We start from the raw sequence: 18,773 nt of genomic DNA, 5'->3' as shown, positions 1-18,773 counted from the left end.
TAAATGTCATCCCTTCAAAGCAGTGGTAACTTGATTGTATTCAAAATATAACCAATTCATTCTGCAACTATTCATTGAGCCCCTACTATGTTTGAGGTGCCAGGGATTACAAAGTTCAATGCATCATCATTTGTGCTCTCAAGGAGTTCAGGTGGGAAAGTGTACATTTCATTCAGCGGCTGCCCTACCTCATGACGAGTGCTCTGAAGAGATAGGCACAACGTGCTCAGGAGTGTGGGGAATCTGGGAAGACCACCTGGAAGAGGCGTCCGTTGCAGTGGGTTCTGATGAGTAAACAGGAGTTGGCTAGGTAAAGAAGGAGAATGAGGACTAGGTGGAGAGAGTGGTGCCGGTGAAAGCTTGAGACCCAGCACCACAGTTCAGGGAACTATATGAACATAAGGCTTTTCTGCCTTATGACTGCAAGGAAGACCACGTGAGAGATGGTCAAGGAGGTCAGGAACACTTCCAGGAATACTCACAAGAAGAGTATTCAACATCAAGCGCCAATGACACCTTTCTGAGAATTGCATTAGAAAATAAGTAAAGGAATTTACTTGCATATGTTTGTTCTCAAGATGTCAAATTAAACCACAGCTCTTTTAGGGTGGTTATGACCTGAAACGTATCTTCTGTTCCAGCTCCTCCCCTGCCTCACAGAGGTAGAGACAGAAGTGTAGACTGTGAAGTGACCTGCCCTGGGTCACACAAAAGAGCAGAGCCAAGAACTTGTGGCAGGGTCCCAATGGGCCTCTCCTACGGATGCTGCCATTTCCGGCCTTTTAACATGATTTGTCAACACCTCTGCTCTGGGAAATGGTTTGTTTTTGGAACTTAACACAAACCACCCAAATGCTACCATGCACAACCTTTTCTCTAAGTTAATTACATCTTGGCCCTAAAACAATATTCAGAGAGTTTTTTTTTTAAGTGCTTAAGAGGAAACACTGGTATCCCAAAGGAGAAAGCTTAACCGTAACATAATTTACTATAAAAAGAGATTCACAAACACCTGCTTACCATCTTGGAGGGTTCAACATTTTCGCTTTGAGAGCCCTGCCCTCTGGCCTCTGCTTCCCTGGCCCTGCAGACACCCTGCTGTTCTTTCCCCTCATCACACATTGTTGAGCTGAGAACTCCTCTGACATTTTCCTAAAGCCTTCATTCAGTGTGTCTCATAAGAGTAATGAGTTTTGTGTTTGAATTAGTTGTTTTTGTGTTTGTCTTATTTACATCTGAAGAGTTTTATGTCCTAATTCCTTGTTTTAGTCTTCTGAATTTATGAATATTTGCCATTCCTATACCGTTTGTGATTTCCAAAACTTTGATCTCATCCCCTTAGGGTTTTTAATATTTTTAGGCCAAAATTATTAATTTATTCTGACCTTAATATTTTTTGCTGTGGTTGCCCAGGCTGGCGTGCTGTGGTGCAATCTGGGCTCACTGCAACCTCCACCTCCTGGGTTCAAGCGTTTCTCCTGCCTCAGCCTCCCAAGTAGCTGGGATTACAGGCACCTGCCACCACGCCCAGCTAATTTTATATTTTTAATAGAGACAGGGTTTCACCATGTTGGCCAGGCTGGTCTCAAACTCCTGACTTCAGGTGATCCACCCACCTTGGCCTCCTAAAGTGCTGGGATTACAAGTGTGAGCCACCGCGCCCAGCCAGGGGAGTCTTTCTTAAAGTGCCATGACGAGGCACACACCAGTGTTGTAGGAGCACCTGGGCCCCGGATTCATAAGAGCCAGATAATGCTTTCAGTGCCGATTAAAGTGTTCTACCCAGAGCCAGATAATGCTTTCAGTGCCGATTAAAGTGTTCTACCCAAGGATATCTACACGTGCATATTGTGTATTAAGCTGATGCTTTCAGTGTACAATTTGTGTCCTTCTTGGTGGTAGTCGAGTGAGTCCATTCAATGCATATTTACATGGAGGGACATGGCACAGCGTATGCTTACTTCCAGTGCTGCACTCCTGCTGAAGGTGGAAGTGGCCACCTTCTTGTCCCCAGCCAACCAAACTCTACATTGTTACATTACTGAGGAAGGGTGTGAATCAGAGCCCCTTGGAACTAGCATCTAAAATAAGTAATTTTCTTACTACAGCAGATGGACCTGCAGAGTATGGATGGGTTGTGCATGACTGTGCCAGACTCTAGTTTCATAGGTGACATGTGCTTGGAAGTTACAGGTGACATTTGAGAAAAATGTAAAGCAGACATCAGCGAGGTCTGTGGAGGAGTCTTCTCCCCACTCTCTGCCCCTATGGTCAACAGTTTGTCGGTGTTTCTTTTCCACCATGTATATTTAGCAGCTGTAATTTCAGCAGACTCCTTTTGCATTTCCTTTCTGCCCACACGGAGGGAAGCACATTGCTGGCATTCCACAGGTATACTGGAAGAAAGGAGATTGAAAAACCTAGCATAGGGTAGGGTGAATATATGCCCTTAAGTATTGCTTGTTTAACCTCTGACCATTTTCTAGCTTAATTGAACAAGAAAAGAATAAAGTGAAAGAAGGAGGGTATGGCTCATATTCTAAATGGACTGTTTGGACTTCCCCTTAACCAAATTTGTAAACACTATACGAATGTGATAGGTAGAATGTTAATATGTATATGTCACCCTCGAGTGTTTTGAACAGTTGTTTGTAATGTCCAAAGCATTGAGGAAAAATGCAAATGGAGTTGAGAGTGAACCCTTAACCTTGAAGCTGACCTGGTCATTGGAGAAAGAAGACATTCAGCTTGGAACATTTAGAGCAGAGTGCAGGAAGGCGTATATGTGAGCTTCAAAAATCATAGATTTATGTGGGGATACAGGTAGAACTTTACCTGGGCCTTGCAGGATACCACAATCTAGGGATAGGAGAATGAGTACCAGGCAGAGGAAATAGCTCAGGCCCAGGTAAGGCCTCTGGGGCAGAGTTCAGGCTGGATAGATTGAGATTAGAGGGGAAAGATTAAAAAACAAGATTAGCTCAGAAACAAAGATGAGATTATGGGGAGCTGTGCAGCCAAGCAGCAGACGAATTGGTAGAGACCTAGAGAGGCAGAGTAGGTTCTTTAGTAGGAGTGGCAAGATGACAGAGAGTATAAAGATTAGCAGAGTGGCTTGGAAACTTTCATATCAATAAGTCTGCTTATCCCCTGAAGTATAAATAGCATATGGAACAGATTCACCAGACATTTTAAATTTTGACTTATTTATTTTTTTTAGCTCTCTAACTGCAATAATATGAAATGGCATTTTATGGTGATGCTGATGAAGATCTGGCATTGGGGGGATCAGGGGGGATTGGGGATGAGGATGGAGAGCATTATGAATGAGTAAGGGAGATTATTCAGACAGAACCATTCATTCAGCCCTGTAGTGCCACCTCTAAATACCTGCTGAAGAGAAATGAAAGATGTATCCATGTAAAGGCCTAAATGCAAATGTCCACAGTAGCTTTATTCATAATAATCAAAAACTAGAAACAACCCAAATGTCCATCAGCTGGTAAATGTATAGACAAATTGTGGTAACTCCACACAATAGAACGCTACTTAGCAATAAAACGGCACAAAGTAGTGAGTCATGCAATAGCATGGTTGGATCTCAAAAGCATTCTGTGGACTGAAAGAAGTTAGACCCAAAAGACTACATACCATTTGGGTCCATATCCTGTATATGACGTTATGGAAAAAGAAAAACTACAGAGCACAGAGCAGCCCAATGGTTGCCCAGGACTGGAGGTGGGGATGGGGACAACAGATGTACTTTCTCTTCTTGACTGTGGTGATAGTTACAGTCGTATTCACTTGTCAAGACTCATCAAACTGTAGACTTTCCAAGTTGGAATTTATGGTATGTAAATTATACCTCAGTAAACCTAACTGAAACAAAACAGAGCACAGTAACGTCAGATTTGAGTGGGGGAAGAAAGGCCACCTAGATATTCAGCGTGAGATCACAGAAGAAGGAGCTTTTGAGAGAGGCAGTAGAGTAGAGGACTTGGTTTACCAGGGAAGATGCAAGGTTATGAGTTCGGCTTGGGATGTCATATGCTTGGGGCTGTGGGTTCAGTGGCTATGACAGAGACCTGAAGTAACAGGGAGTTAAACAGGAAAGTAAAAGTTTATTTCTTTTTACTTGAAAAACCCAAGCTCATAAGAGGCTTCTGTTCCACAGTTATGAGAGGCCTCTATCTTCTTTGCCCCCTGGAGTGCTGCTCCTCCTTTTGATCTAACTGGGTTCACCACCGCGTCCATGCTGGAGCCAGTAGGGAGGGGAAGATGCACCTTTCCCTTTAAGGATACGACCCAGAATTTGCACTGCCACATCACTGCCACTGCTATCGTATTGGCTAGAGTTAGCCATGACTGTAGCTAGCTGTAAGGGATGCTGGTAAATGTAGTCTTTACTTTGGGTATCCATGAACCTAGTTAAAAGTTGAGGTTCTATTACCATGAGAGGGAAGAGAGAACAGATACTGGGAAGTCACCAGCCATTGTTCCACAAGGGGCCGAGGCACAGCCAAACACATTTCCAGTTGGCAGGTGAAGGCTCAGCCTTGGACAGGGAAGAGAACAGACAGAACTAAAGAAATAGATTTGTGAGCACCAATCTGCTGAAACCATAAGCCTAAGCTTTTCTCTGGGGAAAAGTGTGTGTGTGACCTAATGTTGAGAAGAGAGAGAAGGAAGGAAGCATCTTGGTCCACAGTGGAACTCTAAGTAAGAGAGGTGAGCAAGGCACTGGAGAGGCCTCAAGCCTCCTCCTCAATCATCATGGAGTCCCACATCCCCCAGCAACAAGCCTGCTGCAGCTTCCTTGCCACCCTTCGTCACTGGCAGGGAGCAGCCATGTGAGGCGTGGAGGCACGGGTGGCCTTGTTACAAATGCAGCTGTAGATTCCACAGCATAGTGGTGGGGCCAGGAGTTAATTATGTTACCTGCAACTGAAGATATGAGGTGCCATTCTCATTGTGCCAGCAGGGCAGAGAGTGAGGTAAACATGCTGATCTTTGGGAATGAAAATGATGAGGAGGTAGGAAGAATGGAGTTTGTAGACTGGGTGCAATGGCTCACATCTGTAATCCCAGCACTTGGGAGGCCCAGCTGGGAGAATCGCTTGAGCCCAGGAGTTCAAGATCAGCCTGAGCAACATAGTGAGACCTCACCTCTGCAAAAGGTGAACAAAATTAGCTGGGCATGGTGACAGATGCCTGTTAACCAGCTACTCAGGAGACTGAGGTGAGAGGATCGCTTGAGCCCAGGAGGATGAGGCTACAGTGAGCTGTGATTGTGCCACTGCACTCCAGCCTGGGTGACAGACTGAGACTTTGTCTCAAAAACAAAACAGAACAAAAAAGCACAAAAAACAAAACAAAACAAAAAACAAATTGTAGAAGAAAATGAGAGAAAGAGGAAATAACATAGGGATCTTGATAAAGGGGAGTAACCAGAATGCAGGGAAATGTCATTGGTAAATTTCTTCTCAGCCCTATGACTTTTGTTGTTTGCTAAGCCCCAAAGAGGAAGTTTCTTAATTAAAAGTCTTATTTACCTCGGAAAGCAGTAAAGTAGCCCATAGAGAAGAGGCCTCTGAACCACACCAGGGAGTGGAAGAACACGGAGCAGAACAAAGAAGTGAACATTTGAAGACCATTCTGAAGTCCTCACCAATGAAGCAATGATTGGGCAGCATGGCTGTGGGAGAGCAGATGACCTGTAGGGCAGGGAGTAGCCCATCCTGGGTCTCTGCGAAGGTCTGGCTGTTATCCACAGCATCCACGGGGACCTCCACAGCCAGGCTGAGTGTGGGTCTTCAGAGAGATCCCGTTCAGTCAAGGAGCCAGTTGGTAGGCGCTGAGCAGCCAGTGGGCAGCACAGAAGTGTGGCTCGTAGAGGATGGAGGCGCGGCACCCAGCATGTGGCTGGAGAGGCTGATCTTGTGAGGACATGTGCTGGGCAGGCTCACCCCACACAGGCAGCACCTGTCAGGTGGTGCCAGGACGGAAAGAGATGCTGCGGTGCAGCGCAGCGCACGGCAAGAGATCCCCCAGCAGGACGTGGCAGGGAGTTGGGGTTGGTTTGGCTGAGAGGTCCCTTAGTGTCTCAGCATCCTCTTCTCCAGGCCCCTATCAGGTACTCACTACCTGAGCATCATCTTAGATTTTCCTCTTCTATTTCAGTTTGCAGTAATCTCCATAAAAACATTCTATTGCTTAGGTCTTTATTACCTTGAAATGTGTATCACACCTCGTAAAAAGGCTTTAGTTTGTTTTATTGCCAATTAGGACTCTTCACAAAAGCTATTTGCCTCTGCAGGGAGAACTTCATTTCAGCCTTCAAAGGCGTGAGTTGTCATTGCCTAGTCACTGAACAACACTAATGATGGGTTGGTATGTAAATTATCCATCATTCTTCTCCATGTATTCTTTCTTTTTAATACAAACATTTTACTATTTTTCTAATAAGTGCAGAAGTAGAGGGATTGGCTTCCCCACTTGCCAGTGTTCTACTGTCCTTGCTTGATACATACCCACCCTCACATTTTTACCTTACAGTGTTTTTAAAACCATTCCCAGATATTTTCTCACTCCATCTTAGACACTTTAGCATGTCATCTGTAACAGGTAAGCCTTTAAAAAAAGATATAACCACCAACATTATCACACCACACAAAATTAGCAAAACTTCTTTATTATCATCTAACACCCAGTCTATATTCAGTTTGCCCCAGGTGTCTCAAAAATGTCATTCTATAGTTGGGTTTGTCTGCTTCTGGATCTAAACAAAGTTCACACATTGCATTTAGTTGCTGTGTTTCTGAAGTTTCTTTGATTCTTAAACTGTTCTCTTTTCATCTGTTTGGACTTTTTTTTTGTTTGTTTTTTATGGCAACATATTTGTTGAGGAAGTGGGTCATGTGTCCAGCAGAATGTCCCACAGTTTAGATTTGGCTGATGGTAGCCTCACCGTGTTACATACATGGTTCTCTGTCCCCCGTGTTCCCTGTGAACTTGTGGTTGGATCCAGAGACTTAATTTGATTCAGGTTTGATTTTTTTTTTTCTGGCAAATAATACCTCATAGCTGTTACTATTACATCACATCAGGAGGCATATATGCCCAGCTGTTCTACTTTTAGTTATAATAATGTTGATTAATAGGTTTACATGGTGCCCACTCAACCTGTCCATGATAGAGTTCTCCACCTACTTTTCCTGGTTTTAGCAGCCACTGACTCAGCCCCATTGTGAAGGCTTCAAGCTTTTCTTGGGATACCTCTTTTTCAGGAGCAGCCAGCTTGGGTAGCTAGCAGTCATGCCTGGGGTTAGAGTTGGCCTTGCCTGCAGTCTTGGAAATTGGTCATCTATTGATATTGTCATCTCAGGATATAGAGTTATTGGTCGCACATATGCAACAAAATCCCTTTGGAATTTCACATTTTGCCATTCTGTTTTTTAAAGTTGGTGAACTTCATATTTTTATTACTGATCCTTTCTTTCCTCACTGGATTCTTGACGCTATGTAAGTTTATAAACATTTCCTTGTTATTGGTTTGAGAATTGAAATTGTTATAAAGCTGGTATTTCAAATATTCCTAATAGGTTCTGGCATTTAATGCATAAGATAATGCCTGCTGTCATGTCAGAAATGTCTAGATTCCAGTTCCCAGTTTTAGAAAATACCGTTTGTTTGATATTGGGACATTGGTTTGGTGCTCTAAAACAGGCCATAATAATAGTGGTTTAAATTTGACAGAAGGCTCATTTCTCTCTTGGACAATCATGAGCTGGTAGGCAGTTTGGAGAGCAGGGCAGTTAGTTCCCCAAGGTCGTTCAGTGACTCAAGCTCCTCCGATCCAGTTATCCAGCCTGCGATGTTAACCTCATCCACATGGCAGAGAAGGTGGCTCACCGCCACAGCGCAGTCTAGGCAGTGGCACAGGAAGGAACAAGGGAGGCCAGCGGCTTCTTTTAGGAGCATGGCCTGAACAAGGCACGCACCCCTTCCATAATTTGGTCATGTGGCTCATACCTAGTGATAAGTTAGACTGGAAAATGTAGTCTGGCTGGGCAGCCGTGTGCCCCTGTAAAATCGTTACTGTTCCGTTACTAAAAGGGAGAAGACAAGAACAGTTTTATTAAAGATCAATTAGTACTTTTTAGTGAGCTCTGTAAGCTTCAGTTTTCCGGTCTGTAAAATGGGGATGAAAATACCCCCTCTTGCGGCTGTTCGAATTAAATGCATGAATGGATCAATGTAATGGAGCATCCTTCCTACTTCAGGCTCTCAGTAAATTATTCTGTTTATAGACACAGGGAGAGTGCGGCTTCATGTAACAGAAAGTGCCCAAGTTTTGGATTCCGTGGTAGACCTGGGTCTGAATCGTTGTTGTTAGTTGTGTGACTAAGGACACATGTACCTAACCTCTCTGACCCCTTTAACAAATGAGAATTAAACTTATAGGGGTATTACAAGAATTGAATGAAAAATTTCATACAAATATGTAGTACAGTGTCTGACATGTAGAAGATATATGTAAGTGTTAGCTAATTGCTAAGTAATATGAGTAATTTTGTAGGTTCCTGTTGGGGAAAGATTACTATGTAAAGTTGATTGTAAGAAGACTGCTGCCAAGCAGTTTAAACTAATCATGCACAGTCATCAAAATGTGTATTTTCAGTTTGAATATTTGGAGCTTAAATGTAAGCCAGTGCTTTCTAAAGAGATCTGTGAGAGGTACAGGCACCAGAATCATCAAAGATGCTCAGTAAAAATGCAGGTTCTTGCCCCTTCTCCATGCACCCCCTGCCAGGCTCCTGACTCAGAATCTTTGGGAATGGATGCAGAATCTCCACCTTTTTACAAACATTTTTTTGGTGATCTTTATTACACTGAAGTTTGAGGTTCCAGTTTTAATCCACAAAACTTATTTGAAGTATTTGAACACTTGTACGGTACTTTGAAAGAAGGAGGGTTAATTCATTTTTCTAATTTCAGATAAACAAGACTAGAACTCTGAGGTTTTAGGAGATTTTTTGAGACTGGGCCTTGCTTTGTCACCCTGGCTGGAGTGCAGTGGCTGATCCTGGTTCACTGCAGCCTCAGACTGCTGGTCTCCAGCAATCCTACCACCTCAGCCTCCTGAGTAACTGGGACTACAGGTGCACACCACCACACCCACCTAATTTTTGTACAGATGGAGTCTTGCTGTGTTGCCTGGGCTGGTCTTAAATCCCTGGGCTCAAGTGATCCTCCCGTCTTGGCCTCCCAAAGTGCTGGGGTTACAAGTGTGAGCCACCACACCCAGCGAGAAACTCTGGGTGTTTTAAGATGGACTCAGGGATGAGATATTTTTTTCCTCCCAAATGATTGCAACTTAATAAATAATAAATGTTTGCTCTGAATTCTTTTTAGTTGCTGCGAAACCAGAGATTTCCTGCATCCTATCATCATGCAGTGGAAACCGTTGTAAATATGCTGATGCCACACATCACTCAGAAGTTTCGAGATAATCCAGAGGCATCTAAGAACGCAAATCATAGCCTTGCTGTCTTCATCAAGGTGGGGACGTGCAGGGAAGAGGATGTCAGTTGTGGGACAAAGATGTGCTTTTTACGAACTGTCTAGCAGAGTGACTAGAATAGAGTAGGTGCTCTGGCAGTGTTGATGGCATGTTTTTTATGTCAGTGGAAAAACTTATTAGCAACAAATGCTGCTTTGAATCCAAATTTCTGAAATGTTTGGACCTGAAATACCTTTTTTGCTTGTTTTCCTCCACAGAGATGTTTCACCTTCATGGACAGGGGCTTTGTCTTCAAGCAGATCAACAACTACATTAGCTGCTTTGCTCCTGGAGACCCAAAGGTAATGCGGGGGTTGTTAATGGTAACAGAAGTCACCGTGTAGCTTTCTCTGGTAGAATTACCTTTTTCCTTTATTTTTTTTAAAAGCTCTGCCTTACTAATTTTTTTGTTGTATTGAGCCTGTGTCTGTAATTATAAGCTACCTGAAATCCTTCATTGAAGTAGGAGGAGCTTAAATAATAAATGCCCTAAAAACCAGTTGAAGACATTGTTTAATGAAATGTGTCCTTAGTTTTCAAATCAATCCCTGTGGCCATCCTGAAATTTGTACAATGCAGTAGAATATGCAGTTCTAAGAAGGTCAAGAAGCTAATGACTATTTCTAACATACTATTGCTAATAGGTTTTTTAGAATCCTGTATAAAGTATCCAGCTGGGTATTTATAACTAAACACTTCTTCCTGCAGACCCTGTTTGAATACAAGTTTGAATTTCTCCGTGTAGTGTGCAACCATGAACATTATATTCCATTGAACTTACCAATGCCGTTTGGAAAAGGCAGGATTCAAAGATACCAAGGTAATCCATCTTTATATTCATTAACCTTTTCACAAAGAGAGACATTATTTTCAATAAGAAAAGATAATTGATTCAACCATGATATTTGAATTTTCTGATTTTTTATTGATTAATTTTTTTCTTATGAAATTTCTATTTCAAAAGATATTGATAAAATATGGGAACTTTTCAGCAAACTTATCAGACTACAGATCATGCCAGTATGGCTATTTCATTGAAAAATCCCTTTGCTTAAAGAAAAGAAATCTATTTCAGTTGCTATAGCTTATTTTTATTTGTTTCACTTTTCCTTTTTTCTTATGAATTAGCTTTTCTTTCACCAACTGTGGAGTCAAATGACACTCCTGTAGGTAGGTGTGGGGTGTGATGTGTGCTTTCTTGCATTTTCCTCCTCTAAAAAATAAAGAATGCAAGTGATGGCTGAACTGCTTCCATATGCTGTTCTGTTAAGCATTTCCTATATAATTTGATCAATTTTTAAGCTGACCATAAATTAGTGATTTTTTTCACTGGAGCTAAGACATTGCTGTAACATCCCAGGGAAGCATCTGGTTTTTTGCTCCTGAAGTCACTGGGTACTCTAGGATGTTTCTTTAAGAAGTAAAACAAACATCCCTGCTTCACCCCCAAAATTCATTATTCTATTTTCATAGCCCTTGTCCATAGTGGTGGCAGTAATCAAAATCACAAGCAATGTGGCTTTTTTACATGCTTTTCATGTTTGTATATTGAGTCTTTATTAATGTCCTGTATTATCTTTAAGTTTGAAGAGAGTTGAGTTCATAGAAATGTCTTTGTCTTCACTGAGTAAATCGAATTGAACAAATTAGTCTGTCAGGTCTGTCAAGCAATATTTATTGAGCTTAGTTCCTTGTATGTGCTCAGGTATTTTGTGCTAAAGGAGAGAAAAAGTGGAAGGATGCCACCAAACTGCTAATGGCACCTGAATTAACTGCTTCTGAATTCCGAGAGAAACACACTAAGGCATTCATTCAGAGACAAACAACTTTCCCCCAAACAGACTGGTACTGCCTTTTAAGGATCAGGCAGGGGGACTGTGGTCCTGGAGCTGGCATTCATGCATTCAACAAATATTTACCCTGCACCAACTGTGTCGAGCTTCAGAATAAGTTATGTACAACCTGGATGATAATCCCCGGCTATTCTACATACACAAAATACATAGAATGTCAGACACTGGTGCATCCTAAGGAGAACAAACAAAGCAAGGAAAGGAGATATGAAAAGGGGTGACATTTGAGACAGAGTGGCCAGATAACAGTTGGAAGAAGGTGAGGGGTGAGCCAAGCACCCACATATCTGGGGGAGAGTTTTTCTGGGCTGAGAGAACAGATAGGTATTCAGTGTCCCCTGATCTAACCCTGGCCTCCCACCTCTGTGGTCTCACGCCCCCTTATTCTGTACATTCTAGGCATCCCTGCCGACTCCAAGTTCCTCAGACACATCATGGCACCCCTCCACCTCAAATAGCCCCCTCCCTGGGGAATCCTTGTTTTCCTCCCCAAGCCAGCCACTGCATACGTCCTGCATGGGGCCTCCCAGGGTCTCCTCACCCTTTTCCTGTTCCCCAACTGGAATTAACCACTCTCTCCTGTCCTGCACCCCCAGCCTCACCACAGCCTCAGCCAGTCTCCTGTACCTGGGGACTCTCCTTCCCTCCACCTGGTACAGAGCCCAGGGAGCTCTTTTTGCCCAGCGGCTGTGCAGTGAATGTGTGCTGATGCCCGTCTCACTGTGACCCGGCAGGGCAGCACAAGCTCTTATAGACTTCTAGGGTATTTGGTAGCAAGATGGGCTTCGCTCAGTTGTGGGGGAACATGTGTGGGTAATTTGCCTTACTACACTGATAGGAATAAATATTTTTTAAAATTTTCATTTTCTTTCTTCTCACTTACCTCCCACCCCCACCTTCACCTCCTTTCTTGTGTTAGTCCATTCGTGTTGCTCTAAAGGAATACCTGAGACTGGGTAATTTATAAAGAAAAGAGGGCCAGTGCAGTGGCTCGCACTTATAATCCCAGCACTTTGGGAGGCTGAGCTGGGAGCATCACTTGAGCCTAGGAGTTCGAGATCATCCTGGGAAATGTAACGAAACCCTGTCTCTACAAAAAAAAAAAAAAAAAAAGAAAAGAAAAGAAAACAAAAATTAGCCTGGCGTGTTGGCACACACCTGTAGTCTCAGCTACATGGGAGGCTGAGGTGGGAGGATGACTTAAGCCCAGGAGGCAGAGATTGCAGTGAAATCTGCAATCTAGGCAGATTATGCCATGGCACTCCAGCCTGCACAACAGAGCAAGACCCTCTCTCAAAAAAAAATAAGAAAAGAGGTTTATTTTGGCTCACAGTTTTGCAGTCTGTACAAGAAGCATGATGCCAACACTGGCTTCTGGTGAGACCTTAGGAAGTTTCCAATCATGGTGGAGGGCAAGCGGGGAGCCAGCATGTCACATGGTGAGAGAAGGAGCAAGAGAGATGGGGAGGTGAGAGAAGGAGCAAGAGAGATGTGGAGTGAGGTGCCACACTCTTGTAAACAACCAGATCTCGCATGAGCTCAGAGCGAGAACTCCCTCATTATGGCAAGGAGGGCACCAAGCCATTCATGAGGGATTTGCCCCCATGACCCGAACACCTCCCACCAGGCCCCACCTCCAACAATGGGTATCAAATTTCAACGTGAGATTCAGAGGGGACACACATCCAGACTGTGTAATTTCTCATGCACATTCATACACACAAGCACAGATGTGTGAGCACACACAGTTAAACCATAAGTAGCTTCTTCTAAGAGATTTATGTGAACTCAAGCTATGATTTATAGTTTAGATAAACTAGGTGAAATAATCATAAACAATGAACATAATTAATCTAGAAAATTACTACTCTCCCCCTTCTACTAGAGGGTTTCGTAGAACTTGTGTCCGTATGTTGGGTAGATTTAGTTAGTAGCTATCTGATACGGGACGAAAGGCAAAGGGAGAGATCTATAGACTTTCCTTTAATAATGGAGTCAGTCTGACAATTCACAACCTAGCTTCAGCTTCCTGAAATGTGTATTTCATCTTCAGAGTGATGTTCAGCTGTTTTTATGTGCCCTTCCAGAGTAGAGTTCATGTTTACTCCTGTCTATTTTCCAGAAAAGCTCTCAATTTTGTCATTTAGCTTGCTGGTGATTTACCAGTTTGGTTTGATGCTTTCTCCATTTTAATTTTAGCTTATATTAAATTTATGTTTGTTTTAAGAGGTGGAGAAATATTAGGAGAATATCTTAGGAAATACTGCATTAAATAAGTTCTTCATTCAGAGATAGCAGAATAAGTAGGTTACATATAAATTTGTTTCTTTTAGATACATTGGGTTTTAATGGAATATATAGGCATTAATGACCAGGAAAGGAATATATGAACTCATATAGTAAATAACATTTTAATAAGCCATGTATGTTTATTATTTAATTACATGTTTGTTATGCACAAACTGCTCTTATACAATTCTGTTAGCTAGTATAACGTTTTTAACTTTGTCGCTAACAAAGTTATATTTTTAATGTAACATATGCTGTGCTCTAGTCTAAAAATTGGTACTTAAACTGTTCACTAATTTAATTATGTAGGATGCAATATGTTCCAAAATCCAGTGCACTTAATTGTATTTAAATTTGGTTTTCATTTAAGATTCTCATGTGCTGGCCGGGCGCGGTGGCTCAAGCCTGTAATCCCAGCACTTTGGGAGGCCGAGACGGGCAGATCACGAGGTCAGGAGATCGAGAGCATCCTGGCTAACACGGTGAAACCCCGTCTCTACTAAAAAAAATACAAAAAACTAGCCGGGCGAGGTGGCGGGCGCCTGTAGTCCCAGCTACTCGGGAGGCTGAGGCAGGAGAATGGTGTAAACCCGGGAGGCGGAGCTTGTCGTGAGCCAAGATCCGGCCACTGCACTCCAGCCTGGGCGACAGAGCGAGACTCCGTCTCAAAAAAGAAAAAAAAAAAAAAAAAAAAAGATTCTCATGTGCTAAGAAGTAGAGCAGCCTTGTAGAATTGATCCTTTCTCATTTGAAGCCAAGTCTAATCATCTCTTGACACCCAGGGTGGGCTGAATGCAGAGGATGGGTCTTAGTTTTGTTTTTTTTTTATTCAAAGAGCATTGCGTCTTTCCTACCTCAAGTAGTTTCTATCCTCATTTCAGACCTCCAGCTTGACTACTCATTAACAGATGAGTTCTGCAGAAACCACTTCTTGGTGGGACTGTTACTGAGGGAGGTGGGGACAGCCCTCCAGGAGTTCCGGGAGGTCCGTCTGATCGCCATCAGTGTGCTCAAGAACCTGCTGATAAAGCATTCTTTTGATGACAGATATGCTTCAAGGGTGAGTGGTCCCCAGTGGAAGGAATGTGTATTGATAATGTCCTTTATTTTAAGTGGTGTAAAGAAAGTAATCAATTAGAAAATTCATGGTAACAGCACTAAGACTTTGCTCTGTTTGGGGACTAAAATCAAATATCTGTCTTTATAGGAAGGATCCAAATAAAGGAGATGGTCGGTGACAACTTAGTTCAGTTCTCAGAATCCTGGGTCAAACTTACCATGTGTGTCTTTTCAGAGTCATCAGGCAAGGATAGCCACCCTCTACCTGCCTCTGTTTGGTCTGCTGATTGAAAACGTCCAGCGGATCAATGTGAGGGATGTGTCACCCTTCCCCGTGAATGCTGGCATGGTACGTAAGTGTGGTCACGTCAACCCAGCCTGTATTGGGTCCCAGGACAAAGCGCCATAAGCTGGGTGGCCTAGAGCAGCAGCAGTTTATGCTCTCCCATTCAGGAGGCCAGAAGTCCAAAATCAAGGTGTCAGTGGGATCGGTTCCTACTGGAGGCTCCTGGGGAGGAGTCTGGGCCGTGCTCCTCTCACAGCTACTGATGCTGCAGGCAATCCTGGGTGCTCTCTGGCTTGTGGTGGCATCGCACCAGTCTCTGACTCTACCCTCACTTGGTGTCCCTTCTCCATGGTGTTTATCTGTGCCTCTGTGTCCTTCTCCTCTTCTTTCTTTTCCAAGATAAGAGTCTTGCTCTGTTGCCCAGACTGGAGTGCCATGGCACAATCTTGGCTCACTGCAACCTCCATCTCCTGAGTTTAAGCAATTCTCCTACCTGAGTTTCCCAAGTAGCTGGGGCTACAGGCACCCACCACCACATCCAGCTAATTTTTTTGTATTTGTAATAGAGACAGGGTTTCACCATGTTGGCCAGACTGGTCTTGAACTCCTGACCTCTCAATCCGCCCGCCTTGGCCTCCCAAAGTGCCGAGATTACAGGCGTGAGCCACCACACCTGGCCCCGTCTCCTCTTCTTATAAGGACACTAGTGATTGGGTTTAGGATCCACCCAGTATGACCTCATCTTAACTTACATCTTAGATATATAATGGAAAGATCCTATTTCCAAATAAGGGTACGTTCTGAAGTCCAGGTAGACATGAATTTGTTGGGGGACACTACTCAACCCAGTACACACCCCCCTTTATTTTGCCAGTGCGACTCTTGCATTTCTAGCTAAGATGGGGTCAATCACTAAACCTTCAATTCTTGTTAAAAAATAAGTATGAAAACCATGTTTTCCTGATGAAATTGAGTCAACAGAGATATGGCCCCAGAAATTATCTCAAAAGTTTTTGGTTAGAGATGATTTTACTTTTTTTTACTCAGTCTTTGGTACCTTTGATATGATTGTTTTTTAAAAAGGATTCTTGGAATCATCTTGCAATTCAGCTTTTTCAAAGCATTATCACTATCAAATTTCTTGTCACATTTCAGTTGCAAAAGACTTTTTAAATGTTAACCTATAATAATTTTTAATTAATAAAGTTTATAAGAGTTTTACAATCTAAAACCGGCACTCCTTCTCTTTCTAATTCTGACTTGGCCTCAGAGGGCTTATCTGCTATGAATTTCAGCACATGTTATTTTAGCATTTCCCCTTTCCCTGGTACTCTGGTCTCGTGAACTGGCTTGGTTGTTCATCTTCCCACCTTGTCATTATGGGTGTACACTTGCAGAGTCTCATATATGTTTCTGTCCCTCCCTCCCACCTCAACAGTGATGCAGTGTCCCATTTTTACACTACCTCTTCACCTCCAGTTACATTCCTAAATAACATTACACTGAGATGAACCATATGTATAGGTTTTGTGCGTGTGTGGCTGCTCTAAAGGACATAAACTCTCTCTATCCTAAGCGCACCTCGCTTATCTCACCCTGTACAACATTGCATTTCACACATGTATTCTCTAACCCTGTCTGTTTTTCAAACCAGAGTAATTCAGAGTAGAATGTGACCTCTCTGAACCATTTCAGTCCTGACAAAAATGAACACTTTCACCAAAGTAAAATCCCGTTTTTTGACCTAACTTCAAAATTAGTATGATTTCTCCACTGAAGTTCACATGATGCTACGAACATCTAGAGACTGTCATTGCTGCTGTCGTAATTCCCCGCATTACAGATAAGAGCCACCATTCCAGTTAGAAAGAGCAGGAGAGGTTTTCTCTGAAGGAAAAAAAAAAGAATAAGGAAATGTTGGGCATCAGAGTTCTGGAAAGGGAAAGGTGTTAGAAATGCTGGAGAAAGAGAAACAAGACTTTATGGAACGTGATTTCTCTCCCCCACCCCCACCCAGCATCCATATCCCATGCCCCCTGTTTCCACTCTGACCCATCCCACCCTCCTCCCTCGCCCACACCTCAAGGCTGCTTTTCCCATGCAGGCAGCACGTTGAATGCATCAGGCTGTCTTGGTCCTGCACTTGCCCTGGCACTTCCAAGAATAGGGGAGGAATCCTCTCCAGATATCTTTGATTGTTTCTGCTTTCCTCCCCTTGACAGACTGTGAAGGACGAATCCCTGGCTCTGCCAGCTGTGAATCCGCTGGTGACACCACAGAAGGGCAGCACCCTGGACAACAGCCTGCACAAGGACCTGCTGGGCGCCATCTCCGGCATTGGTAATGCTCCATGCTCCTGTGGGCTTCTCTCCGCCATCTCTCTGAAAGTGTCTCGGAGCCGATGGTTGGTGAACGTGTCACACTTGGGTGGTAGGACCTTGAAGTCTGAGTTTCTACTCTGAGTATTCTTTTCCTGTTTGTGATAGTCAACAACTGAAACCCCTCAGCCACGCCCTGAAATAAAGGTCGGGGATGGCTGTGACTCCTCAGGATCATACAGTTAATCACAGGCTTGCACTGTTTGCTTTTTGTTCAACATTTGTTGAGTTTTCATTTTAAATCTTAATTGGATTGTGTATACTGTTAAGGAATATTTTTGCAGGTGGTGGGGGGAGGGGAACACTGATTTGTAGTGTTAGTGATTTTGATGAACTATGACATAGTAATTCCTAAAGAACATAGCAGTTTATGGCTAGAATTCAATCCTAAAATCAGTTTTCAAAAATCTGTCCCACAAGACTTTTTCTGTGTGAAATAACAGAAGAGCAGCCCCCTCTGAGAGAAAAACACATGACACAAATCAAAATTCTAATAGTTTCTCCATAAGAAAATACCGGACATAATGTACTTATTAATATTCTGATTAATTGAACTTCTGTGCTAGCTTTTTCTCAGAGATAGCAGTTTACATATATATATATATATAATGTTTATATATATATATATATATCTTCCAAAAATTGTCACAGGTGCTCACAGACTTCTTCAGTCTTTGTTTCTCCCTCTCTTTATCACGTTGTAAATAAAGAAAGCAGCCTACTATGGCTAGTGGCTAGACTACCCAATAATGGGTCTAATTCATGGGATAAAATAAATGGCAGCCTTCATCCGATTAACTCACAGGACTTGCCCGCTCTGAGATTATGTCTTTACCTTTGCCGGTGGTGGTGGTGTTAATATGCTATTTCAGGTAGGGGATGAAACTGAGTAGGATTTAACATGAGAAAACCCACACCAATGCCCAAATTTATCCTACAATAATAATACCAGTCCTTAATCTGGTTGATACTTACGTGTCTTTGTCACAGTTATGCTCTCCTTAGTTGACACTGTAAAGATTAAAAGAGTTAATTCATGCAAAATGCTTGGAACAGAGCCTGGCACACGGTAAACGCTCAGCAAATGTCAGCTGCTGTCACGAGTTTCCCTTTGCCTTTCTTCTGGGCCTTGACTCTGTCTCTGCCCTGCTCTGCCCCATTTCCAGTCCCAGCCACTGCTCCAGAAGCAGGGAGGGGACCTTCCTCAGAGGGTGTGGTCTGCAGTGGTTCACAGCACTAGCTTTAAAGCCAGACAGATGCAGCCTTGGATCTGGAATCGACCATTTACTCGTTGCCATGGCAGGATGTTGTCTATCTTTTTTGACCTCCGTACACATGTCTTCAAA

The 18,773-nt window shown here is 43.1% G+C and overlaps 1 protein-coding gene across 23 annotated transcripts in view; it reads left to right on the top strand.

Annotated features, from left to right (window-relative positions):
• Positions 1 to 18,773, top strand: part of DOCK9 (dedicator of cytokinesis 9) — a 297,489-nt gene that overhangs the window by 209,548 nt on the left and 69,168 nt on the right. For all 23 annotated transcript variants that reach the window (XM_007960750.3, XM_073014464.1, XM_073014461.1 and 20 more), the window contains 6 exons: positions 9,415 to 9,561; positions 9,781 to 9,864; positions 10,271 to 10,382; positions 14,586 to 14,764; positions 14,999 to 15,112; positions 17,272 to 17,389. In XM_007960750.3, the coding sequence (XP_007958941.1) occupies positions 9,415 to 9,561; positions 9,781 to 9,864; positions 10,271 to 10,382; positions 14,586 to 14,764; positions 14,999 to 15,112; positions 17,272 to 17,389 (754 nt within the window). The remainder of the gene's footprint in view (positions 1 to 9,414; positions 9,562 to 9,780; positions 9,865 to 10,270; positions 10,383 to 14,585; positions 14,765 to 14,998; positions 15,113 to 17,271; positions 17,390 to 18,773) is intronic.

Source organism: Chlorocebus sabaeus, chromosome 3 (assembly GCF_047675955.1).
Source record: "Chlorocebus sabaeus isolate Y175 chromosome 3, mChlSab1.0.hap1, whole genome shotgun sequence".
NCBI classification, from domain to species: Eukaryota; Metazoa; Chordata; class Mammalia; order Primates; family Cercopithecidae; genus Chlorocebus; species Chlorocebus sabaeus.
The sequence above is the reverse complement of the archived record's forward strand: the minus strand, read 5'-3'. Positions and strand labels throughout refer to the sequence as shown.